Below are 27,171 nucleotides of genomic sequence, written 5' to 3' on the forward strand. Positions count from 1 at the left end.
AATACCAAAAAAAGAATGTAAGCTAACTTATTAATAGTGTTTCACATCGCTTACATGTTGAAATATTTTTTTCTTTTTTTTGGTGAGGAAGATTGAGCCTGAGCTAACATCCCTTGCCAATCCTCCTCTTTTTGCTGAGGAAGATTGGCCTTGAGCTAACATCCATGCCCATCTTCCTCTATGTTGTATATGGGACGCCACCACAGCATGGCTTGATGAGTGGTGCATAGGTCCACGCCCAGGATTTGAACCTGCGAACCCCGGGCCGCTGAAGCGGAGTGCGCGAACTTGACCACTATGCCACTGGGCCAGCCCCAAATAATGTTTTTGATATATTAAGTTAAATAAAATATTAAAATTAATTTCACCAATTTCTTTTTGTTTTTAAAATTTGGCTACTAGAAAATTTAAAATTACATATGTGGCTCAAATTATATTTCTGCTGGACAGCACTGATATAGAACATCCATTATTTTTTACAGTTGTATAGATTTCCATTGAGTAGAGTACCATATTTTATTTAACCAGTCCACTATTGATGCATTCCTGAGTTGTTGCCAATCTTTTACCATTAAAAATGCAGAAATGCCTAACCTTGTGCATGTATCACTTCATTTGTATACAGCTTGATCTGTAAAATGGATTCCCAGTATCAGGGTTGCTGGGTTAAAGAGTAAATGCCTTTGTAATTTTGATATTGTCAAATTGGCCTCCATAAGAGTTGTACCAATTTGCACTCCCACTAGCAATGTGGGTGAGTTCCAAGTTCCCCATCTACTGCAATTTTAAACTACAGTAGAGTATCCACATGTTTGGGATATAATAATGAAAGCATTTCTTTTTGCTAATTCTGAGAGAGTTTTAAGAAGAAATCACAGATGGTTTGCCTAACTTTGTTTTCCATTTAAAAAAAAAAAAAGAAAACCTACTATTGATGGTAAACTCTTAGAATCAAGATTTTAGAATTGACCTTTTCTTTCTTTTTCTAATGAAAATGTCAAGGAATTAACCTACAGTTTTTCTGGGCTATAAATTTCTATGGAAGTCACAACTTGCATCATATGGAGATTTAGGACAAGAGATTTTGTGAGGGTTCAAATGGATAAGGGACACCATTTCCTTTTGTTCTCCAAGAGTTGGAGGTTTCTCCGATTCCTCCGGCAGCCTTCTCCAGCTGTGGTGGACTAACCCTACAAGGCAGACAGGTAGTGTGCATGCCGGTTTGGCATGCAGTCAGTTTATCAGTTCCCTGGATTCTAACTTAACAGGCTGCTTAACTTAGGAAATCCACTGACAGCATCATTGGAGCTTATGGACTTCCATAATCATTAGACAGTTGATTCTATTTATTAATAAGCTGCAGAAAAAGTTCATCTTTCCACCTTTCCGATCCAGCTATTGTCCCTCTTTTGAGACTTGTGTGCCCTCTACTGCCCTCTTGGCCTTTTTTGTTTTTTCAGATTGAAAAGAAGAACTAAACATTCAGCATCCAAAAACAAATTGCTTCAATTTTCCCATTCATAGGACTGAAAATAAGATTCCTATAAAGAGAAATCTCACTATGTAGTTAGGGATTTAAGTTAATAAATTAGTGTAATGGAAGCCTCTGGCTTTGAGAAAATGTAGAGGCATAGAAATGCACTTTATAGCAAATATGACTGTGAACATTTACTATCTTTAATATTTTATTGATTTTCAATATGAAAAGATTAAGAAAAGGAATAAAAGCTGAGACTATTAATATTGATCATCGGGAAGAACACTAGGACACGGGACTTATCGGAAGGGTCCTCCTCGGCAGTTGGTGAGAGCGAGCCGTTTCTCCCATGCTTAAGTTACAGAATGCATAAACAGACAACTTTCCAATAGGAAGCAGCTGCCCCACAGCTATTCTTCATGTCCTTGTTTGCTTCTGTTTCTAATTTTGCTTAATTATTTTGTTTCAGGAAGGGTTTTCACTCATTGGTAGCAAGAACTGGTTGAAGATCGTAAGACGCATGGATTGTCTGTTGTTTGGAACAACGATAAAGGCAAGATGCTGTGTAGCCAACTGTTTTTAAGCAAACGATCATAGCTGTCTCATCTTCTGTGTCTGTACGGGGCGGGGGGGTGGCGCAGGAGCTTCTCTTGGCAGGTGACGTGGTACTGGGAAGAATACATGTGTTTAAGGAGGGTTTGCACTGTGAGCAGAACATGAGACAAGGCCTGCAGGAGGCAGGACTAGTTAGTAAGAGGACGTTGCTGAAGAGCCGGGGCCCTGAGTGATCTGTCAGTACCTGACTGACGGAGCTGTGTGACCATTCTCTATCCTCCAAGCACAAATCGGGAGGAGGTGGAGTACATCGTTTGTCTTGCTATTTAGATGTTAAAAAGATGTGTATTTTCAAATGCTTCAGTGAATATCTTTTCATTTTTTTCCCTCTTTAATATTAAAAAACAAAATTCCTTTTTACTTGCTTTCTAGCTGTATTAAACTGAAAGAATGATCCTCATCAAAGAAACATGAAGACTAATCACCTGGATTATTTTCTTTCAGAAATAACTATAAAAAATCAATCTGTTAATATTCACTGAGTAGATAATATTAAAATTTAGGTGAAAGAGCCTAATTTTTGTGTGTGTGTGTGTGTGTGAGGAGATCAGCCCTCTGCTAACATCTGCCAATCCTCCTCTTTTTTTTTTTTTGGCTGAGGAAGACTGGCCCTGGGCTAACATCCGTGCCCATCTTCCTCCACTTTATATGGGACGCTGCCACAGCATGGCTTGCCAAGCAGTGCGTCGGTGCACGCCTGGGATCCAAAGTGGCGAACCCCAGGCCACCGCAGTGGAGTGCGCGCACTTAACCACTTGCGCCACAGGGCTGGCCCCTGAAAGAGCCTAATTTTTAATGGCCTCATCAGCTCTGAGAGTTGGAAGAGGTCTTCAAGAGCGTCTAATGGAGACGTCTTAACCTGAGGTCCACAGACCCTCCAAAGGGCCCTCAAAAAATTCAGGGGGTCCATGAACTGGCATGGATTTCCACTGATCTCTAATTTGTGATTTATCAATTTACCATTTCCTTCAATTATGACTATAAGCAACAGACCACAGTAGTATTAGACCTTTTCACCAATAGCAATCACACATACTTTCACATCACAGTACAGTTGTTTCAGATCTCTCAGATGTCATTTATGCTCATCATTACCTCACAATTATGCTATTAGCCCTGCTGCTAGATCTTTTTATTGAGTATGTTAATAAGGAAGTGTATATATTATGAGTTCACAAATTAGTGCTTTAATATTACAATAAATGATTTCAGTATAATTGGTTTCCTTTGTAATGTTATGTATTTTGTGTAATTAAAACGTTCTGAGAAGGGGTCCACTGACTTCACCAGACTGCCACAGGCGTCTGGAGCACATACTCAAAATATTCAAGAACCTCTGCTTCCATTTTACATATAAGGAAACTGAATTCATCTTAAGCCAACAGCCAAGGTTATAACTAGCTATCAGAGAACTGGGCTACTGGTCTTCTGACACCCAGCCCAGGACTAAGTCTGCTGAATGAATATATATACATCTTTTTAAAAGTTACACCATGCCATGTGTCTGATATTTGTTTTAATTTTTTCTGATTATATATTATTAAAAGTTTTAACTAAAGAGCAAAATAAAAATCAACCATAATTTAACTGCTCAAAAATAATCATTACTAACATTTTGAAGTTTTTATTAGGCATATATGTTATATCAGTTAGGATTGTGTTCAGATGCATATAACAGAAAATATAGCTATAATGGCCCTCAAAATAAGGGTTTATTTTCTTAACTAAATAAGAAAGCCAGAAACAGACAGTTGCTGGCATTGGCTCAGAAACTCAGCAGTGTCAAGGTCAACATCTTTGCAATTCCTTTGGCCTCTCATTCACAGCTGCAAAATGGCTGCTGCAGAGGCCGGCTCGATGGCGTAGCAGTTAAGTGTGCGTGCTCCACTTCCGCAGCCCGGGGTTCGCAGGTTCAGATCCCAGGCGCGCACCGATGCACCGCTTGTCAAGCCATGCTGTGGCGGCGTCCCATATAAAATAGAGGAACATGGACATGGATGTTACCTCAGGGCTAATCTTCATCACCAAAAAAAAAAAAAAAAAAAAGGCTGCTGCAGCTCTATTATATTCCCATTTAAGGAAATCAGCTTCATCTGTCCCTTTTATAAGGAAAGCATAAACTTTCCTATAATTCTGTCCACCTCCCACAATCCTACAAGATGTCTGTTTATGTCTCATGGGCCAGAACGGTGAACACTGCCATCCCACTCTGCAGAGGTTAGCAAAATGAGCGTTTGGCTTTTCCAGCCTCTGGTGTGGATTGGCTCATGGCAATAATCAGTGTCTGCCATATAGGTAATTTATAAATTTGGGATTGTAGTATACAGAGTCCTTTGTATCCTGCTCTCTTGTCATGTAACATTATATCAGGAACATTATACCAACTCATTATGTAGTCTTTGAAGACATGATTCTTCATGGCTACACTGCATTTTATTGTTTGGATGCACCACAAGTCAGTTAACCAATTTCCAGTTTTTCACTGTTATAAAAATGTTTTGATTTTCATAAGGATTTATTTATAGGGCTCTTGAGATAGAAGTCCTAGAAGTATGAACATTTATTTTGTCAATTTGCCCTCCAAGTAGGTTGTTCCTGCTTCTACTGCACCAGCAATGTGTAAGAATGCTCACTTATCCAAATCCTCTCCAATGGGGTGATATAATTTAAATTTAAAAACTAGTTTCCAATCTTATAAGCAAAAATAAGCATCTTCCTTTAATTTGCATTTCTTTGGTAACTAAATGAAAGTGAACATTTTTTGTGTGTTTGTTAGCCATCTATATTTCTTCTGTGAATCACCTGTCTACTGCTTTTGCCTAATTTTCCTCTTCTTCAAAGTATGTAGACACTATATATAGAGATTACATGTTATATATATGTATATTACATGTTATACAGAAATATATATTTATGTAATTTGTGTAATTATATAACTTTATATATAATATTTATGTATATATCATATATATTATATATTAATATTTAAAATATCTACCATTAGGAACCTTTTGCCTGTTGTTATTGTGAATGGTATTCTTTATTCCAAAGATATTTCTAGCTGATTATTGGATTTTTTCTGAACTAATTTAAATTTAGCTTTTTTACTAAACTTTTAACTCTGATAATTTAATTTTTTACTTTCTAGGAAAGTAATTTTATAATCTGCAAGCAATGGTAATTTTATTTCTTTCCAGTAGTTTATACTTATTTTCTCACCTTACTGAATTATCTATACCTTACAGAACACTAATTATATGGTTATAGTGCCCTCCTTGACATCTTGCTGACTTGAATGGCAAGTCATGTTTAGACATTAAGAACGTCTCTGGCTGTTGACTGGATATTCTTTACCATGTAAGGGAGACAGTCTTTCAGATATAGTTTATTTACTAATACTTTTATCAGCATTACATATTACATTTTATCAAAAGCTTCTCGACACTTATCAAGATCATGGTTTTTTTCCTCCTTTGATCTCTTGACTTAATATATTAATATTGAACCAACAGACTCTTCTTTTTGTGTTACCTGGGAAAGGGTGTCTTTGGAGCTTCTTGCCTTGGATAACCTTTATTTTTTTATTTATTTATTTTTTTATTTATTTATTTTTTTTTTATTTATTTTTCCCCCAAAGCCCCAGTACATAGCTGTCTGTCATAGCTGCACATCCCTCTAGCCGCCGCATGTGGGACGCGGCCTCAGCATGGTTGGAGGAGTGGTGCCTCGGTGCGCACCCGGGATCCGAACCCGGGCCGCCGGCAGCGGAGCGCACGCACTTAACCGCCAAGCCACGGGGCCGGCCCTGGATAACCTTTAGTTAACCAAGTATTACATAATAAACACCATTGTGTTTATTCACACAATTTAGACCATTGTCTAAATTGACAAATGGAAGAAGTATTTTGAAATAAAATTTTTACTCCTTTCAATTTAACATAACTTAAATTCTGTGGTAATAAAGATTATATTTCTTTTCTCTGCCTGAAATAAGTAGATTGTGTAAGTTCTGCCTTCTTGTAAGGTGGGCTTCCTTTTTTTCAGTAAGTCTGATCAAAATGGTCCTGGCTGATAGGCTGGCAGTAGACATATAATTCCCCATGGACATTCCATATGTCTTCCCTGTGGGAGGGGACTTGGGTTCAAAGGAGTCAACAAACCTAAACTGCTGTCCTCTTCACTTCTCACCCCCAGTAACTCACTGAAGTTTTTCATGATTTTGTCTGGCCTAGGCTTTGAGTATCACTTCTTGGTTTCATACCAAAGAATTAAAGAAAATGCTGAAGTCCCTTCTCTAGTTAAGTCCTTTTTCTGTACTTTCCCCCCCTTTTCTACAGTAGAGGAACTCACTGGTGGTGGGGAAAACTGCTTCAGTTGGGGAGCTAGTGGTGATGGGAAACTTCTTACAGATCTGGGTGATGAATCTGAAATCAGCAGGAAGAGTGGATGGGTTTGTGAGGCCCCTGATGTCTTCTTGGCTGTCCTCCTACGGGACACTAACTGGGCCCTGTGTCTTCCGGGATGTGCTGATACCGCACTTAACATCAGCTATAGAGCCTGCAGCTTAAGAATCTCCACATGGAGATGCCATTCACACCTGTGAGTCAGAATTTACTGGGCCTAATGTCTCCTGAAGGTGAAGGCTGATTTTTTTGTGAGTACACGAAGATAAGTGTAAAGAGACAAACTCTTATCCTTAACTTTTGTTTCCTCAAGGAATCAGTATAACAGGGAATTTTCTGTTAGTTGTAATAACTTGAAATTAAGTGTTTTGAAATAAGGCGGGAACAATTTGACATGTAAGCCACCACTTAAAATATAGTAATTTTGAACTGATCTCCTTAGGATTATAGAAACTGGAGACTGTATATTTGGGGCAGTTCAAGGCTGTTCATCTATACTTGAAAACTTTTCATTTCACAGCAGGGAGCTCTTTCTGACTTGTGTGTGTGTGTGTGTGTGTGTGTGTGTGTGTGAGGAGATCAGCCCTGAGCTAACATCTGCCAATCCTCCTCTTTTTTGCTGAGGAAGACTGGCCCTAGGCTAACATCCATGCCCATCTTCCTCCACTTTATATGGGACGCCGCCACAGCATGGTTTTTGACAAGCGGTGCATCGGTGCACGCCTGGGATCCGAACCGGCAAACCCCGGGCCGCCGCAGCGGAGCGCGCACACTTAACCGCTTGTGCCACCGGGCCAGCCCCTCTTTCTGACTTTTAATTATGGCTTAAAAATAAATCTCATCAAGAATTTTCAACCTAGGAGTCCTTTTGTTCACCCAGTGTCAGGTTTTCCATCGTGGTACCCCATGGCATTGCACACATGGGATGGAGATGTAACTCATTTTCAGATTTTTCCTGGTGTACCTTGGTTTTATCTTGGGTCCACATACATTGAAGTGGTATTTCTGGCTTCATATGATAAGCTCAAATTCTATCTGAGAATTTTACAGAAGCCAACGTGGAGCACGACTTCAGTTAGGCTGTCAGACATACATCCTGCCCTGTCATTTTTTGGAACTACATTCTGAAGAAACCCTAACTGTCCAAACTCATGCTTATGTACATTCACCTCTAGACTTATACAGCTGGTCTGAGACTTTTGCCCTTCTTATACACTTAGTAATTGTCTGTTTCTGCGTATAGCTTTTTTTTTTTTTTTTTTTTTGGTGAGGAAGATTAGCCTTGAGCTAACATCTGTCACCAATCCTCTTTTTGCTGAGAAATACTGGCCCTGGGCTAACATCCGTGCCCATCTTCCTCCACTTTATGTGGGATGCCGCCACAGCATGGCCTGACAAGCGGCGCATCGGTGTGTGCCTCAGATCCGAACCCCGGGCCACCACAGCAGAGCACGCACACTTAACTGCTACGCCACTGGGCCAGCCCCTGCATATAGTTTTTCATCTAGCTACAAGGTAAAAATTTTAATGTGATTGTTTATCAAAAGGTTAGATAATTACAGAATTATCATGGAAGTAGCTAATATAAAGGTACTTCACGTAGATGTCTTCACATAGAGTCTAAACTAGGGTGAGCTGGAAACAGCTAATTATTTGTAAACAAGAAATCAGCTCAATTTCACAAAAGAAGATTCATAGAATTACCAAAAACTAAATGTATAGTTCTCTTAATCAGTTATTTTCTCTTCCTCAGGGAACCTTAGCTTTCAATGACTCTGGATTTGGGGATTATTCATCCAAGAGAAAAATGGCTAAGGAAATGAATAGGCAATATACAAATGAAAAAAATACAGATGACCAATAAACTTAAGAAAAATGTTCAACTTCACTTGTAATCAAAGGAATGAAAAAAATCTCTGTTAACCTAGTAGGTTAAAAAAAATTTAAAAGAATAAGAATCTCCAGTGTGGGAGGGTGCAGAGAAATAGGCAGATACACCCTTGGTGGGCATAAACTGGTACTGTCTTGCCCCAGGGCAGTTTGGCATTAGGTACCAAAACACACAAAGCTTTGACCAGGCAAGTCTGCTTGTAGGCAGATTGTATCTTATACATACAAAGATGTATGTATAAGAGTGCTTATCAAAGCTTTGTGGTTTATCGTAGGAAAAATGGCTGGAAATAAATGTCAGTAGGGAGCCAGTTAAATAAAGGAATACTCTTCAGCCATCAAAAGTAATAAAGTATACTTGTATTTTTATACTTATTGTTAAATAAAAAATTAGGTTACAAAACGGTGTAGTTAAAAATGTAATATATGTAATGTATATATATTATATATAATATATGATATATAACCTATAATATATATATTTGTGTACTAGTGTGTGTATATGTCCTAATATATCTGAATATATTAAAACATTTCCTTTTCATATTTTCTCATTGTTGGAGAGGGTAATGATATTGGATTACTTTTATACTCAGGGAAAAATTAAATGAATTGAAAAAGAAGAGAACCCAACAGTGGCAATAAAGGGGTAGCAGTATCTGTTCTTCAAACATGATACCTGACCATTGCTTAGCCATGCCAGGAGCTTTCTATAACCTAAACATGTGGCTTTGCTTAATGGCTTTATCTAAAAATTTAAATAGTGTAAATCGTGAACAGGAAAATCAGGAAAATCAAGGATTTTTTGCTTATAGGAACTTACAGGAGTTTAACTGGGTAGAAACATTTTCCAGTTAGCAGTGTGATTTATGTATTTAATAAATGAAAAGTACTGTCACTATGCTAAGTTAGCATTTGAATTTCTTTACAGAAGAAATTGAACAAAGGTATGCAACACATACCAGCCGTTTGGGTCAGCTTTTATGTAAGTTGACTCCTCTAAACTCGGCAGAATATTAGACTAGAAAAAGAAGAAACTACTTCTGCTAAAATAATGGGTTTATTGTTGTTATTACAATTTAGTTCTATTTTTAAACTTACGATCAACTAAGTTTGATGTAGTTGCCAAATTTTTAAAATTTTAATTGTCTCCCACATTTGCTGATTTGCCAAGGGATGTAACTCATACAGCAAATTAAAGGCAACGTGTGGTGTGTGTGTGTGATTTGTATGGTAGTCTGGCCTAAGGATAAAGGGCTCTACAGATTATTAATATGAGATACATTAGCTCCTAGCATCTGCCTGTGCCCTGTCCCCCAGTCTTGTTTTTCAGATTCAGTGGCTTGTTTAATGTGGCATCTACCTGGTTTGCTCCTTTTTATGTGTGTGTGTGTATGTGTGTGAAGATCAGCCCTGAGCTAACATCTGTTGCCAGTCCTCCTCTTTCTGCTGAGGAAGACTGGCCCTGGGCTAACATCCGTGCCCATCTTCCTCTACTTTATATGGGATGCCACCAAAGCATGGCTTGATAAGCGGTGCGTAGGTCCACGCCCGGGATCCGAACCTGTGAACCCCGGGATGCCAAAGCGGAGCACGCAAACTTAACCACTATGCCACCGGGCCAGCCCCTGGTTTGCTCTTTTATACACTCAGGTTTTGAGAAATTTTGTTGAGCCAGGACTATGCTGTATCGTCTTCACTGATTTTCCACCTAAAGAATTAGAAGCTGTGAAATCATTATTCCCAAGTAAGACGATCATTGATCTTCTACTGTGGTCAGTAGAGAGACCCTCCTGGTCTTTATGATATGGGCTTTTGCATTTTTGCTAATGTCAGTTCTCTGAAAGAACTGAATTTAGTTATGATGAACAGTTCCCCAAAGGTAGAAGAAAACTAATTACTGGTTTTTTAATACCCATGTTAACCATCTAGGCTAACTGCTCCCTTATCTATTACCTCTTCCTCTCCAAGCACAGTAAATAAATGTGAAGTGATGACAAGGGTCACTGAGGATAACTTTTTATTTGTCAAACAGAACAAGAGTCGCATGTTCCGGGTACAGTTTAGTGGAGGGTCAAAGGAGCAGGCGCTGGAACATTGCTGCAGCTGTGTGCAGAACCTGGCCCAGTACATAACTGTCCAAGTGCCCGATGGAATCTGCCAGGAGCTCCGGCTGAGTCCTGGCCCACTGAGGGCAGGTGAAAGCCAAGGGAAGGGCTGTGCACAGAGCATCCCACCGCAGCATGGAGTAAGTAGGCGAGTGTGTTGGCTGTACAAGAAACCTGACAGGTTTATGCTGTGTGGGGGCTAAAATCACAGTGGAATTTGTTGAGTCCCTCAGGTTTGTAGGTTAAAAGATATCTGATGTTGAGTGATTTATTTTAAGTTGAAGGTTGATCCTCATTGTAACTATCTATTCCTAGAAATCAGATTAGCCAGGAGTCCTGGCTGTATTCTGTGTGTCACTATAGAACAGTGGTTCTCAAAGTGTGGTCCCTGGACCCTTCCTTGAGACCTTTTCGGGAGTCTATAAAGTCAACACTATTTTTGTAATAATATGAAGACGTTACTTGCCCTTTTCACCGTGTGGATATTTGCATTGATGGGACAAAAGTATCGTGAGCAAAGCCGCTGTCGCCTTAGCACAAATCCAGGCAGTGGCATCAGACTGCACCAGTAGTCATCATGCTCTTCACTAGTCACTCACGGTAAGAACAAACAGAACAGCCCTGTGTTCTGAAGTGTGATGGCTGTCTCAAGGGAGAGCACCTGTTTGACTGCACTGGGCGCTGAGATCACCTCTTGCTTCATGGAACAACATTATTACTTGAAAGAATGACAAACTATGGTTATTTTGATTTGGGTATGTGGTGAACATTTTCTCAAATGAATGAAGTGAGCTTGTCATTTCAGGAAAACAACCGATAGTATTTATCAACAATGATGAAGTGAGCTTTTCAAGTGAAAATAAGAATCTTGGAAAACTTGCACCTGTCACTTGAGCTTCACAGCTTCCTAACCCAGAAGACTTTTCTGATGGTGCTATTAATGAATGTGATTTTTTTTATAATTACATGACAAAATGTTTCAACATTTGGAAGATCTATATGGTCCAATGAACCAGTATTTTCCAAATGACCATTGCATGATGCTACAAAATCAGACATGGATAAAAGATCCATTCCAAGTGCAAAATAGACCAGCGGATTTTCATATAACAGAATATAACAAGTTCATTGCTATAACTTCAGATTTTGTCTTGCAGCTAACCTTTAAGAAACTTTTTGAGTTTTGGTGTCATATCAAAGAATATCCATAATTACCTAATAAGGCCATTTTAAAATATTTTTGCCTTTTCCATCTACATATCTGTGTGAAGCCAGATTTTTTTCATGTACTTCAAAGCAAGATGTGTCAGCAGACTGAATGCAGAAGTAGATAAAGTAGCAAATTCTTGTGCTTTTATGTAGCCCTCCAGACCTCCTTCTACCCCTTGTTTATTGTATTTGCCTGGAAAAATTCCCATGTTCTACCTGAGAACAACCCCTCCCAGATTTCTTTGAAACAGCAAGGACTGTGGAGCATTCCTACACTTCATGCTTAGCACACCCCCTCCAGTTCACTCCCTCTGCTATGAGCCTGAGTCTCACCCCTGCCTCCATTCCAGCACTTCCTGGGTTGCTTACCTTCTTTGTGGCTCCCTTCCCTTTATCACCCCAGTGTCTAGTATATAACAGGCACAAACATTGTTGAATGAAGATATCTAGGAATTATACTAACAGAAGAATTCATTCCTTCAGAATGTCTACAATGAGATTATTTTTTAAAGTTTTATTAAAAACATAGTTATCGGGCCAGCCCCGGGGCTTAGCGGTTAAGTGCGCGTGCTCCGCTACTGGCAGCCTGGGTTTGGATCCCGGGCGCGCACCGTCGCACCGCTTCTCCGGCCATGCTGAGGCCACGTCCCACATACAGCAACTAGAAGGATGTGCAGCTATGACATACAACTGTCTACTGGGGCTTTGGGGGAAAAAAAAAAAGAGGAGGAGGATTGGCAATAGACGTTAGCTCAGAGCCGGTCTTCCTCAGCAAAAAGAGGAGGATTAGCACGGATGTTAGCTCAGGGCTGATCTCCCTCACACACAAAAAAAAGTTATCTTACAGTTAGAGGAATTTTCCCCCCTGCTTTGCTTTTCTGCAATCAAAGTATATTACTTGAGTGATAATTTTTAGAAGGTGACAGATCATGAATATCAGAAGCTGGGCAATGTCCACCGCCCTGCAGTACCAGCACGTGGACCTAGGTCCTGGGCTGGGCCTCTGAAGACAGAAGCACCCCGTGGCGTGGGACAGGAGGGAACACTAACAGCCTGTCAGACACTGAGGAACACCAGGTGCAAGGCAGGAGCCTCAGATTCCAACTCGGTCCGTACCTCTATTGTGGTAAATCAAGTAACAGCCCAGTTTAAACTAGAAGAGACTACACTGATAATGATTTTAGCACCTTTACTGATCCTCTTTTCTTTCTTTGGACATGCATGCATGTGTTTCCACTTCTTTAATGGCCTGTGGTGCCTATGATTATGTTCAGCCAGTCTCCTAATTGCAGGTGGTTTCATTGCAGTCACACCAGAACCTGGAGCAGCAGCAGGGTGTACTGGGCAGCACAAGCGCTCCAGAAGGAAGGACCTCCGTGACGTGGTTAGCTCAGGTAGAGCCTGTGTCCATGTTAAGTTTCCTTGTCGTGAAAAACAGTGGTCCTGAAAAATTTGTATCCGTCTGTTCACTCCCTTGTTCTAGAATAATAACCTGAAGTGTTACTATAGTAGATGATAAAGACAGAGACAGACAGTGTTCACCTACTCCTGTTGTGAGATTAGACATGATGGCACATACTTAAGAACTATCTCCTAAGGAAATAAAAGAGGAAGAGTGGTCTATAGTGTTAGTCTTTAAATGTGCGAGATAAACAATTTAATCACCACTTTCCCAAAAAGAGGAATACAGGGAAGAATTTCAATTTAATTTTGAAATGAAATTTGGGAACTATTCTAAGACAAATATCAATATGGAGTCAGATCAGTGATGGTTTCTGTAGGGGCAAATTTTCAGTGCTAAAATCTCAGCTAAAGATAACGTAGAAACATGGGAAGATTCAGCTGTTACCACAGGCTTGCTTTCAGACATCCCCTCTCCCCTTGCAGTTTGCTGTTAACACAGACTCCTGCAAAACCTATTCATGCAGACTCAGGGTTACCTGCTGTCTGCTCTGCTGGGAGCTCCTTGAGGACGGTCTCCTCACTGCTTTCCCTGCTGCACTTGACAGCAGGCTCTCAGGCCAACAGCTTATGCTTTCCACAAAACTCGGTGTGGAATTCATCAATATTCAAGGATGGATTTTCTTTTTAATGTATTTATTAAATTGTGCTAACAGTGGTATAAAAAAGAAAATATGGGCGTTTTCTCCATGTGGCTTACCACTAACTTAAAATAAATGGACAATCATAGAAGACAAAATTTGGGAGGTAAGAAGACTAAATAAGAATTCATGTGTATTTCTTTTAATAACTCAGCAACTAGGACAGAAAAATATTTAAAAGCCTCTTTGTCCAGCAGCAGGGCAGACTTCATAGTTCTCAGTTTGTAGCCTCATATTTGCATTGGGGTTAGAGGTTAACTGAATCAGAGTGGCTAGGACAGTAAAGCCACAAAAAAAAACCATGGAGCAAGGCAGGGGGTGGGGTCCTTATTCAGGAAATAGCAGTTGCTCTAAAAGGTGTACCTTGGCCTAGTTTATTTCCATAGTATAGAACTGTGTACAAACAGAAAAAGCACCAGGCTGGGAGCTCAGGTATGTTACTTGTTTGCTCTAACTTTCTGGACAAGTCGTTCTATGAATGTAAGTTAGTAAAACTTTTTGGGAAGCAATTTAGCTGTACAGATTAAATTTAACATTATGTCTTATTACATATACATACATATAAGGATGTTCTCATAGCGTTGTTTATGGTAACAAAATTGGAAACAACATAAATGTTCACTAATAGGATAGTGAGTGGTTAATATGTGGTATAACCACAGATTGGATAAAAATGCAGTCAGTAAAAGTGATGTCTATCCCTATCTTTTGACATGGAAAGATATTCGTAGTACCTTAAGTTTTTTAAAAGGCTACAAAGTAGCATGTATGATTTAATTTTTGTAGTAAACACAAACACACAAAATAAGTTTGGAAGGAGATATACTGACATGTTAACAGTGGCTTTCACTGGAGAACAGGGCTCCATGTTACTTTCATTTTCTTCTTTCTACCTTTAGGTAGAGTCTGAAAAGTGGGTTTGAATTTAGAAAAGTACATTTTTATTATAGATAATTCCTCGAGAAATGTCAATCGTATACATACACACCAAACCATGCCATCCATAGAAAAGGTATAAAGGCACCTACCTAACGTGAGGAGTAAACAAGATGACTGGATCAAAGAACCAAACATAAGTGGGACCATATGGAGCTGGCGCCCATTGTCGTCACGTGGGACTGCGGATCCTGTGTCTCTGTAGCTTCCAAATTGCCAAGCACAGTCAGACCTTTATTTGACCTCTCCTAATATTTAAATATTGATAACTTATTCAGCTGGTTTTAAATATTAAAACACTGCAAGTTACCAAAGAAGACATATAGATGGCAAATAACTACGTGAAAAAATGCTCAATGTAATATGACTTCGTTTATATGACATTCTGGAAAAGGCAAAACTGTAAGGTATAGAGAACAGATCAGTGGTTGTCCAAGGTTAAGGGTTTGACAACAAGGTTAGGTAGCATGTGGGAATTTTCTGGGGGGTGATGGAAATGTTTTGTGTCTTAATTGTGGTGATGGTTACATGTCTCTCTATATTTGTCAGACCTCGTGGACCAAAAAAAGACCTCAGTAAGCTAATTGTGTCCTTTGGATGGTTAGTTTGTGACCTCTCTGTATTACATTCAGAGCCCAGTTTCCACATGGTCAATTGCTCACACCCATTCTTCCACCTATGATGTGGGAAAGATGAACTAAGCTAGTGTAGTTCATTCATCAATAGGTTTCTTATCAATCCACAAAATGTTGTCAGCACAGTATTCTTCATTAAAGCAGGATCTTAACTTTGCAAATCATTTCATTATTACTTGAAATACTTAAGAATACAAGTTTATCTCACTTCCTATGTATATTTAGAAACATGTAAAGGAACCCTGTGAAGCTAATTAACACTAATTTTTGGTGGTGTTTTCCCCTAATCTTTCCTTAAGGCAAAGTTTTTCTATGTTCTATTATTCAGGCTATTGCTTTTGCCTGTAATCTCTAATAAACTACTCTTGTGGCATCCCCATAGTCTCTCCTGGCGTCGGAGGAGCTGCCCCTTGTCTATGAGCAGTCTGCTTGGAATGCCGAAGAGTTAGGCCCCTTTCTACGCTTGTGCCTCATGGATCAGAATTTCCCAGCATTTGTGGAAGAGGTGGAAAAAGAACTAAAAAAGCTGACAGGGTTCAGAAATTAACACTTTATGTACATATAGAATTAAGGAATGTGAAAGCACTGAAAAAATGCTTCCTCCTAAGATTAGAAAAGATACTAGAATAAAGAGTATTATTTCAAACACCTTTTATCAATGTTTTATTTTTAAAAACAGGTAATCCACTTTTTTATACATCATTGCACTTCAACAATTACACAAAACACAAGTACATGCATCTACTGTTACGCACTGCATGAGAACCCTGCCGCGTGAGAAAACCTACACTCAACCATTAAATCAATGTGAAAAAATACAGTGTCAACCCCAGAGTATAACTAGTTGCATAGAATACCATGCTATAACATTTCAAGGTCACTGAAAACAAAAGGTAAATTATAAAAGTTTGTCTTAATTGAATGTACAGTAAGGTTCAACACATCAGTGCAAAAGCATTTAAGAATTTACATGATTTAACAAAAGAAAGAATTACTTAAAAAGCAATCATACATATATACTGCAATTCATTATATCCATAATATCCATTCAGTGGACTGTTCCAGCTTCTTATCAAAGTCGTAGGTTAAGCCCTTAAAATTATAGATTTCAGTTTATATTACTCATCTTTATGTACCAGAACTGCACAATTTCCTCATCTGACAACATACAATAAAGAATGTATATCAGCAGCTTAAAAATGAAACAAGCATTTATTTTGGATTTCTCCCACCCCAAAAAATATAAATATATATATATATATTTATATACTGTATATATCTGTAGGTTTTGCTGTACTTTACAAAAATGTATCACTAGATGGCAGCAGTGCATTTTAGGGCTTTGCCAATTGAACAGCTGCATTAAGTAAAAAATGGCGCATGCATGATCCGATCCTCAGAGGACCTTTCACTTCTATTTAAATATTTTAACAAAGGAAAAAAAGAAGCAACATTCACAGCACATCAAGCCCAAAATAGTTTACACCTTCTACACTGAAGCATTGTTTAAAATGTACCTGGCTAGGTCACCCTTACAGGAGAGGCTAAATAAGGCATGCTTTAGACAGTCGTGGTGGTGGTGCTCACTTGAAAGGGGAGAGAACCAAAGGTCCAAGCAGAAAATTTAGTAGGTCATGTTGCCACCAGTTTCAGGAACCTAAAGATCTATAAAGAGACAGTATTTGGAAATTAAAAGGGAATATGCACTGTCACTTAAGAGTACACCAAGTGCCACATAAAACAAAACTCTAGTTCAAACAGCATGCTCAGGGATGTGGTGTGAAATTCTGATCTCCATGTGCCTAACCGGAAGGCACTCTGGCCCACCTGTGCCTGGCCACCATTCTTGCCTCGCCCTCAGAAGCAAAGTGGGACCAATTAATGGCCTCTGGGAATAATCCACCGAAGAAGGTGACAATTTAATTTTTACTTTTTAAAGATATAAGTAAACAGTGGTATGAAGTTTTTATTTTGAAACATCATACAAATTCTGAAATGGCATTTATGTAAATATGTGAAACAAGGCAGCTGAAAAATGTTCCTTTCCAGCACTACACTGGACAGACAGAACTTGTTCCATCAGTATCAGCTGCTCTGAAATGAACTAAAAGATCTTGCAACATAACACCAACAAGTGAAGAATTTGTAACAAGGACAACAGAGGCACATTCATTTGAATACAATTTTTAAAACAACTAAAGAAGGCCATACTTACATTATAAGCAGTACTTAATTTGTGTTTCTCTGGCGCAAGTTTTTATCTTTGTGATTGTTGGTAGAGTTGGTTTTCCTTTGGAGGGAAAATTGCATTACAAGAGTTAAAGTCAAAGTCAGTAGCAAGTGTTGAAAGTATAACACATGGAAATACAGGGAGTCTTTCACTTACTGCCATCCCTGGTGTAGGAAGAAATTTTACTGCACAATATTAGTGCATAAAAACATTCCTTGTGGCAAGTGCCTACATACCTTCAATTAATAGAGCCTTTTGACTCCCGAGGCAGACGATATACAGGTAACTTTCCCTCTGATTAATAAACTAATCTAATTACTATAAAGGTGAGAATAGTTTTTTCTCTAGTGAACACCACTCTTCTCAAATGATAAAAGATACTCAACTATATACAGGCAGTACTGTGCCCTCTGGCATTTAACTAATTTGGGCACAGTCTGCCTGCCTTTCACTCCTTAGTTCCAAACTTGAGGAGATTCTGCTAAGCTTGGATTGATTCCAAATTTCCATTTCCATCTCTCTTGGATACACACAATTGTTAATGGAGCCAGACAGCTTATCCATGCTATGGTCCAGCTTGAAATTAACTTTAACAAAACCTGAAGTCTCAGATATACTGCTCATTTTTTCCACATTATCAATTTAAGCATAGGATGTGAAAATTTTGAAACAGCAATTTTTTGCATGGTATTCCACTTTATATTGCTACTAAAAACAAAACTGTACAGCCTGTCCTGGGAATCAAATGGCCCTCAGTCAGCTCCAGTCAGTCACAGAAGCCTCCCCTGCAACATTTGTTTCCACTCACGGTCTTCCCCTACAATCTAGCTATTCCGTTTGATTAAACTGCAAATACAAAACTCAATCAGAAACTATTGAATCAAGGTCCAATAAAAGTACTTACATTGGCCCAGCTGGTTCATCATCTACACAGGTGTTCAGTTTTTAATAATCCATTGAGAGACCGGAGAAGAAAGGAGAAAATTGTGAGGCTTTGCATAAGGATTAATAGAACAGCAAACGGCAAGTGGCAAACATGGCTACTCATAGCATTTATTCAAGGCCATTCCGTCTGAAAGTGCAAAACACTCATGGAGTTATTATTTCTAGATTCAAGTTTTTAATGGCAGGTATGTTGTTTCAATGGTTTTAGTTAACACTTTGAATGCTTGTCATGAAAAACTGCAACTGTAGCGGACAGATAGGCTGCAACATCATTATACTCATCCTGTCCCCAAGTTCCAGTGGTTCACTCTTAAATAGATGAGAAGACAAACCAACATTTCAGTTGTAAAATCCTGCTGTTTGTTTTCTTGTGATGAATGCATGCACAGTTTTGGCTCAATCCTGCAATGTAGCTGGATGTGTATGTTCTATACGTTTAGCCACACATCCTCACTTCCCCAAAGGACACTGTTCTTGCTGTTTTGTAATCTTTAGGAGAGTCTTTAGTCTGGAGAATGAGATTGAGGAAGAGGAAGCCACAATAGTTCAACCTAATACTGCGTCAGCAAGGCTGGGCTATGCCAGCAACAGGGGTATGCATACCAGAGGATGTTCTGTGACACACCAGGGAAAGCTGAATAGTGGTGACATCTCTAGAAAGGACTTCAGATAGAAAGATAGGCTCACTTCTGTGCCCTGGCCAAAACCAGAACCCAAACCCAGATGAGCCACGAGATATCTTTTTTTTTTTTTTAATCAAAAAGCTTACAATATGAGTTTAGAAGCCTTCTTAAATTGGTATTTTATGATTCTGATTTATATATTTTTTCTTTCCTGTTTCAACTAAGGGCAACTTGATCCCCTTTAAGCAGGGATATACATACACAGATTTTTTTTTAAAGGCCCACAACGGGGAGGGAACAAGTTAAGTGCTCTTAATTTCTTCTTATTTTATGAAAGTCAGGTAAACTAAAATGATTCAGAACAGTTTGATTTCACTGAAGGCTTCTAGAAAAACTCTCAGCAGGATTCCACAAGGGGGCTTGGTGCACATGAAGCAGTTATGGAGATTACAATCTCAGTGTAGGCGTCTGCAGGAGCACACGTCAGGAGTAATGTCTGTCAGAGGGAGACATTGCTCCACCTGTTCCTTTGAGGCAACGGAGAGGCAAAGCCACCGCCAGCACACACAGTGACTGGAGCAAAAAAATATTCCAAAAAAAAAAAACTAACCACAAACCAACGACTTAGCCAAAACAATAGGCTAGCAACACACCAGTGTCCACAGGATTCTACTACTAACAACAGTACACTGTCAAACAGGTACAGAGAACAAACTAAGACTTAAGGACATCCAACACATCTGTGTGCTGTGTATGCAGTGGAGTTACAGACATACCAGGTACTAAGACACACAAGCCCAGCCTAAATCCTCCCTTACCACAACACCCTAATGCTCTCAGCATCCCAGCCAAGCCAGCTCAGCTACATGCTAGGAGCTAAGCACTTCAGGGACTTAACGGAAAAGACATGGGAGCAAACAGAATATTTTTAGTACCCTGGCTGTGCACCCGAAAATACAAAATTCTAAAGCAAGACAGCTGACACAAGAATATCATCAATCTCCTCCCATTTTAAAAGAAAAGCAGGGGAGAGGGGATCGCAATAGCCAAGCTAATCCTTTCAAAGCATGACGCTGTCGGCACCAACGCAAGCACTTCACGCTCATCATTCTTTTGGTAGTGGGGGTACGCCCTGGTGTCTGGCTAGTAATGTCATTTTGCAGCCCGACAAGCCAATAATGTGCACAAGGCTGCATGTAGGAGTTTTAGCAACAGTGGCTCTGGTGTAGCTGCCCTGCCTGCAAGTGGGAGCAGTTGCTATTCACACTAGTGTCTAAATCTCATAAGCCCCTTCATCTCTCTCTCCCCAAAGCCAATTCCACATTTACAAGGAACAAATAAAAGAACCTCATGTCTCCTATTTTCCTGGACTGAATCACTATCTGCAGCTCCACTCTCCCTTTACAGGTCAGACAGAAAAACAACTTGACCCCTAACAGGGACATCAGGAGAGAGGGAAAGAACAGAACTACAGAAAAGAGGTACGAAAATCAAAGTAAATGAGGATTAAACAGCAAACTGAAATCCAAATTAGTTGTGAAAGTGAATGAAGTAAACTTGAAGAAAAGTGTTAACATCATGAACTGTGCATCGTATAGACTGAAGCGGAGATTAAACAAACTCCAAAAGCATGCATATCGCTCACTTACCACCATGTTTTAAGGGTTTGATGCAATTGAGGGGGGAAAAAAAAGAAGTCATAGTAACCGACAAATATCAACATACCCCCAAAACCCTCAGGCCAAAAGATAGCTGCTTACACAATAACTGTTCTCTCCACCTGGTATTACTCACAGCCACTGGCTAGATGAGAGGAAGAGGACTGGGGGAGAATGGAAACAAGATGCTTCTGGAATCCATCTTATGAGAGTGAAGTTCCTGGTGGAGCTGTTGCACACACTCGTTTATCTGTCCTCTTCCCAACCGAATGCACTAGAGCCCTCACTCCCCTACATCTGCCTCCTAATCTGGAAGGATGCTCTGCGATGCCTAGTAAATAATGCACTACCTGATACAGTATCACCTCCAAAAAGATGGCTTTAAAGTCAAATGATCAAAAGCTGACTGGTCAAAGCTCCTTTTTCACTGCCTTCATCTCACTGAGGATAGGGTTTTATGGTTTCTAAGCCCACTTCAATTTTGCCTGATCTCAGCAGAGTAGCATTAAACCCAAAGGAGATTAACGGTTACTTTCAATTTCCTTCCTTGTTTGGTCCCACTGTATTTTCTCCATAAGTTAACTCGTTACTGACCCAGATGACCCCTAGTGAAGAGACAACAAGTGTGTGTTTTGCATCTCATTTTATAAAGTCACATTTCTTTTCCAACATTCCTGGCCCGTTGTAAAGCTTCATATGCTACCAAATGTTTTGAACAACTAATCTATTTTGAAACATCAGAATAGCTCTTAATTCTAAAGTGTCTAAAAGAGTTTGGATATATCAGAGCCACTAAAAATGGTCCCCCCAAAACCTCAAATATCTTCTCCACCAGTAGTAACTTAAGGGAAGAGTCCTTTTGACTTGCTCATAAAAATTATCCCTCTAACGTGAAAATATAAAACTCTTTTTGATGCCAGCACTTCTTTTCTTAAATCAGCTTCTATTGTTTTCATTTGAGGTCACTAAATGTTCAGCAGAACTGAAGGCCCCAGCAGCTAAGCATGTTCACTCTCCACCTCCCCAGGGGATTGGGGAGGGGAGACTTGAAAGCACACACTCATTGATCCCAGGTTCAGTCGGCAGGGAACCCACAGAAGGTGTGCTCCACGCATGTGTCCAGCTGTAAGATGGATGGAAGGCTAGAGGGACACTGGCTGGACCTAGTCTTTTTAGAGAATTGTCATTTAACATTTTTAGAGAATGTAGTCAAGAGGTAAATGAAAAAACAATGCCCTTATTTGGCTCCATGATTCACCTGTTACTGAAAACACTGAAGGTAAAAGGTGATGTGCAGAATGTCTACCTACAAGACAACCTACTGGGCACTGATTCTCAGCGAGACCAGAACAGGGGCCTAAAGGGATTTAGATCTGAGTTTCACTTATAAAATATCCTGAGTATACGCCAGTAGACAAAAAGACATAGGCTTTTTTTTCTGGAAGCAGCTCAACCTTAACTCTAGGCATTTTCTATCTGAGAAATCTAAAGCAATATTTGCTTTTCTAATGAAACATTCTCAGACTAAACTCTGTAAGTTCAAATTTGTGTTTTTTTATACTTTTGTGTTGTTCATTTAGTGCTTTTCTAGTAAGGGCCTGAGTTACCAAGAACCCACAGACTGCCCAAATAGGAATACTGAGTTTTATATGAACTTTTTTCATATAAAAAAAGTTCAGTGAGTCAGAAAGAAATCATAGGTATATCTTGATAATAAAGTACCAATTTGGCAGAGAAAAAGCACGTCACACCTATTAAAAAAAATCCATTTTCATAATGGCATAAATAAGTCAACACAGAGCCACAGACGGTTATCTGATAGGTAAAAATTCATCACCTCTAAAACTCCAAATTTTTATCAGATATAATGTACCTCTTCATTCATTTCAAAAAGGAGTGCATGCATATATCTTTCTGTAAATTTGGGGAGAAGCATATGGGAAGAAAGCACAGGAGGTAAGTTTTCTCTCCCACGAACTACAAAGCAGCTGAGGGGAAACTGGCTAAAGAAGAAAAAGCCACAGCATAAGGAGAACTCACTGAGGAACAATCAACTTTTTTTTTTTTAAATCATTACTTCGAGGAGGAGAGAAGAAAACAAGGGGAGCAGGAGCAGGGAGGAGTTGAGAGGAGGAGGTAGAGAGACAAAGGAGCAAACTATGGGATGGACATGCTGGAGCAAGGGCAGGGATGTGGAGATGGAGAATGGAGCCTGGACCACACTGGCTGTCAGGAAGGGAACGGAGAGAAGGTCAACACTGCAGTAATTCCAGCACCCCAGATTTTCCACCCCAATTCAACAACAACAAAGTAAAAGCTGCTTATTCTTTCAAGAGACTAAAGCAAGGAGGTTTTACTTTGCACTTACCCTACAGTCATCTCTTTTATGTAGGATTCATTCACTATGATAATTTAGCTTAAAAGGGCTATTTTCCCTCCAGGAAGCTGTTCAGATTTGCTGGCCACAGATGTCTGTTATAACAAACTAGTACCCATTTGAGTTCAACAGCCATGGAGCTCTTAAGAACAACTAGCTGCTTCCCTGGGCAGGTGTCTGCACTTGTCAGATAGAACCAACATTAACCATTTCTCAAATCTAACCTGAAGGTCTTCCACATATGCTGGACAGCAACCTGGAAAATGAAGTGGCTTCCTACTAGGAAGACTGGAACTTCTGATGGGGACATGCTAAGCCACTGTGTCACTCTGCCAAGAGAGTGGCAGCCAGGCTCATCTTAAAATAAGAAATCAGGTTTTGAAGCTCATCTTTGCCTTTTCCTACCTGACATTTTGCTGCTCAACCTTTCCCAAGGGAAGGCTGAGAAAGGTGATATTTAACAAAGCAAAGGCCATTCTGAGGGGATGAAAAAGCCCTTTTCAGGACTGAGGTATAAATGTTCTCCAAGAGCCAACACTGAAAACACACAGGGAGGCAACTCTCCCCCTTTACTCTCAGGTATAAATACAGGTAGTCTGCCTTGGGAGTCCTACTTTCTAGCAGGAAAGAGAAAAATTTAGAGGAAAAAAACATTGTGCATATATGAAAATCCCAAGAAAGCAGCTGCACTTCATAGAATAGCAGTTATGTGGACCTAGGAGAAGGAAAGTAAAAATCCTGGGCAGCTGATGTCCATGCCATTCTCCATCTAGCTCACTGGTGAATGCACATATGGAGGGGAGGCCACCAGGTCTTCCCACATGCATCGTTAGTTTCAACAAAAGCCCTTTTCACCAGCCTCACTGTAATACTCCCTCTATTTAGTGAAGACAGATTTAGGAGCTGCTGAGAAGTAAGGAAAAGAAGGGGAAGTGGCTGTTGCTCTCAAACACCTCCTTCTGGAGTCTGAAGCTCTCAAACATGCCTTCAGGGCTGCACTCTTTCTGAGGGAGCACTAGACCTCCCTTAGTATTCTCCACTGACACACATGGTGGGTGCTGCAGTCCTGCTGGTCAGCCCGAGGGACACAGACAACTCTGTGGGGCAGGGTACAGTACCACAGTGCACAAGCACAGGCCCAGAACAGTCAGACTGGAGTTGGCATCCTCACCATCACCCAGAGTCAGCCTCCACTGAGCTCAGGTGCATACCCTTCTGGTCTAGTCAGTGACAGGCAAGTGGTGGTTATAGTTGGCTGGCCAATTAATTTGTTTTTGCTGGTGATGTTATAGGGTGGGAGGGTGGGACGGGTAGCTAGTTACGATTCAGAAGTTCTACTGATACAAGTCTCCATCAATAGCTCCCCCCGACTGTAATATCACAGGGTTAGAAATGGAACAACCATGACAAAAAGCATACAAAAATTTCCCAGGACTTTTCTGACTCTAAGCATGTCCAATAATCGAAGATTCTTGTTCTTTCCAATGCTTAAGAACTCACTGTGATTCTGCTACTACTATCCACTCCCTTCTCTGACCCTAGACCAGCTTGAGGGTACTGCCTCGGGCATGGACTCCAGGTGTTACTGCTTAGCTACCTCTGTCTTAAACTGAAGGTGGGGGTTGGGTGGGGTGGTAGACGCATCAGATGCTCTCCACCATTCCTGTCTGTCAGGTAGACAGAAAAGCCAAACAGTAGGTGCCGGCTTCACCAAGAACCTTAAAAACCTATTGAAGGGGCCAACCAAGGGAACCAAAGGCTGGCTGGTTCCAATGGCTTTTCCTGAGAACGGTTTGACTGGGCTGGGGCAGTTACCAGGGGCTACACCAGGCAACCATGTGACAACCAATTAGATACCTTAAATCTGCCTGAAAGGCCAGGTGGCCTGCGATCTTGGGGTGGCTTCTAGGCTTGACTTGGATTCTCCTCAAGCTCAATCTGCCTGATGATCTGTATTGAAGGAGGACAGAGCTGAACAAAGAGACTGAGAGCTGCCCATTCCCCATATGGGGCCTGAAGGGCAGAGAGGACTGGGGTTTGGAGAACACCCAAATGCAGGGACAGAGCTAATAATTATAGCTCTAGGTGGCTAATCTTAGGGGTAGGGGGGTAGGAACCAGTATAAGAATTTTCCTTCTCTCCTTTTGGGACTGAATCCCAACATCCTTATAATTCTCTTTGGGTGCTTAGAAACCAGCCCATGGAAACAACCCCAACGGTACAGCTATTTTGTAGGGATGCTCTTACCGTCAGGAACTTCATCTGGCCTCTTCCTCTTCTCATACACAACAATGATCACCACAAGGATAATGATTTCAGCCAGAATTCCCAAGAAAGGCCAGAGTGGGGCCAGGTGGCTCCGTACCCTGAGGATGGTGACAATAGAGGTGGAGCCAATGGAGTTGGTAGCATTACATTCATACTCGCCAGGGTCTTCTGTGATCTGGAGGTTCATGATGCTCAGCTCGGTGTAATTTTCCTTGTTGATTATGAAGAAGCGGCCGGAGGTATTGGCAATCTCCTGCTCGGGAGCAGAAAAAGTAGGAACACACAGACATCAGACTAGGCGAGTTAGTGCCCAAGACAGGGTGATGTTCTCCATTCTTAGCAGGACACTGGCTGGGATGAAGGAGCAGTGTCTAGTACCATCTTTGTCCAAGGAACTTTGAGCACTTCGTTACTGACTTCCCTTCAATATTAACAATAACAACAAATCAATAAGCTTCTGATAGAGCTAGGGTAAAAGCGTCCCCTGCCACTGGTCCTCCAGACTTCTCCAACTTCTATGAAGTGAATGGAGGTTCTACCCTGTAGACCCAGAAAAGATCACCTCAATCTAGAAAATACTGCTTCAAACATCAGGTAAGTAACTATAACAGGAGGAGGATGGAGAAGAGGTGTTACCTCCATGGTCAGGCATATCTCGTAACCTCAGGCCTGTCTGACTGATGACTTCCAAGTCAGCGCATTTACTTCACACTTGGTGACTTCTGCAAAGTCTCCTTAAACTTCCTCAAGAAACAATGCTAAGAACTTGCTCCTGGTCAGAGTGGGGGGAAATTCATAACTTCTCTTTCCTTTCAGAATTACAGGGTTAAAGGAAAGTTTATTCAGTCAACCAACAAATATTTATTAATGTATGCTACATGTTTTATATCCTACACTAAGGGAGAGGTGAGATAGGGAAAAGTATGACACAAATATGAACAAGGAGGTTCGCCTCAAGAGGGAACCAGACCTTCAAAGGGATAGTTACTGGAAGATGGTAAGAAGCCCCAACAGAGGGTACGTTGAGCACTGTGGGGCACAGAGTGAGTGGCCACTGCCAGAAAGAGTCAGGGAAAGCTTCAGAGAAGAGCTAACATTTGAACTAGATTGTGGGGGAGGAGAGTTGATCACACAGGACAGGAGGGCTCCAGGCACGTGTGGGAAGGCAGAGGTGAGGGTACATGACCAGGGGTCTGGGTGGAGCTGGGACAGGCTTGCTGCACTCATCTCATGGGATACTGGCAAGGAAACACTGACTCACGTGTCAGTTGTTATGCAACAACTAAAGCATAATCAGAAACAGGAGGGAGGAAAGGGGAAGATAATCCCCAGAATGATGTCTAGCTATAGCATACAATGGTGTCTGCATTTGAGTGTTGGTTATGGCTGAAATGAAATGAATCAATAAAATTATTTATAATTTTAAATATTATTTTAAATTTAAATTTAAAAATAAATGAAATTTAAAGGCTTTTAAACAACCTTTAAATTTTAAATTTTAAAGGCTTTTAAACAGCCTTTAAAATAAGAGTTATTCTGTGAAACTGCCATTCTGGGACTTGGAAAGCTGCCAACTTCTCTAACTCCTGCTCCACTCACTAATTCCATGTTTTTCACTTATGACCAGAGGTGATTAGTATCATCTTTGGTCTACAAACCTTCAATGGGTATTTTTTTGAATACCATCATATGCAA

At 40.3% G+C, this 27,171-nt stretch overlaps 2 protein-coding genes across 2 annotated transcripts in view; one reads left to right on the forward strand and one right to left on the reverse strand.

The window, feature by feature from the left end:
* REC114 (REC114 meiotic recombination protein) overlaps positions 1–16,159 on the forward strand; it is a 77,472-nt gene extending 61,313 nt beyond the window's left edge. The window contains exons 3-6 of the mRNA XM_004421786.3: positions 1,947–2,030; positions 10,421–10,633; positions 13,010–13,096; positions 15,758–16,159. Of these exons, the coding sequence (XP_004421843.1) occupies positions 1,947–2,030; positions 10,421–10,633; positions 13,010–13,096; positions 15,758–15,922 (549 nt within the window). The 3' untranslated portion in view covers positions 15,923–16,159. The remainder of the gene's footprint in view (positions 1–1,946; positions 2,031–10,420; positions 10,634–13,009; positions 13,097–15,757) is intronic.
* The window catches only part of NPTN (neuroplastin), a 69,552-nt gene continuing 58,402 nt past the window's right edge, over positions 16,022–27,171 (reverse strand). Inside the window, exons 6-9 of the mRNA XM_004421784.3 lie at positions 25,456–25,729; positions 18,510–18,531; positions 17,591–17,665; positions 16,022–17,040 (exon numbers count right to left, since the gene is read on the reverse strand). Of these exons, the coding sequence (XP_004421841.1) occupies positions 17,605–17,665; positions 18,510–18,531; positions 25,456–25,729 (357 nt within the window). The 3' untranslated portion in view covers positions 16,022–17,040; positions 17,591–17,604. The remainder of the gene's footprint in view (positions 17,041–17,590; positions 17,666–18,509; positions 18,532–25,455; positions 25,730–27,171) is intronic.

The sequence above is a fragment of the Ceratotherium simum genome, chromosome 3, assembly GCF_057802395.1.
Source record: "Ceratotherium simum simum isolate JZ-2026a chromosome 3, ASM5780239v1, whole genome shotgun sequence".
NCBI classification, from domain to species: Eukaryota; Metazoa; Chordata; class Mammalia; order Perissodactyla; family Rhinocerotidae; genus Ceratotherium; species Ceratotherium simum.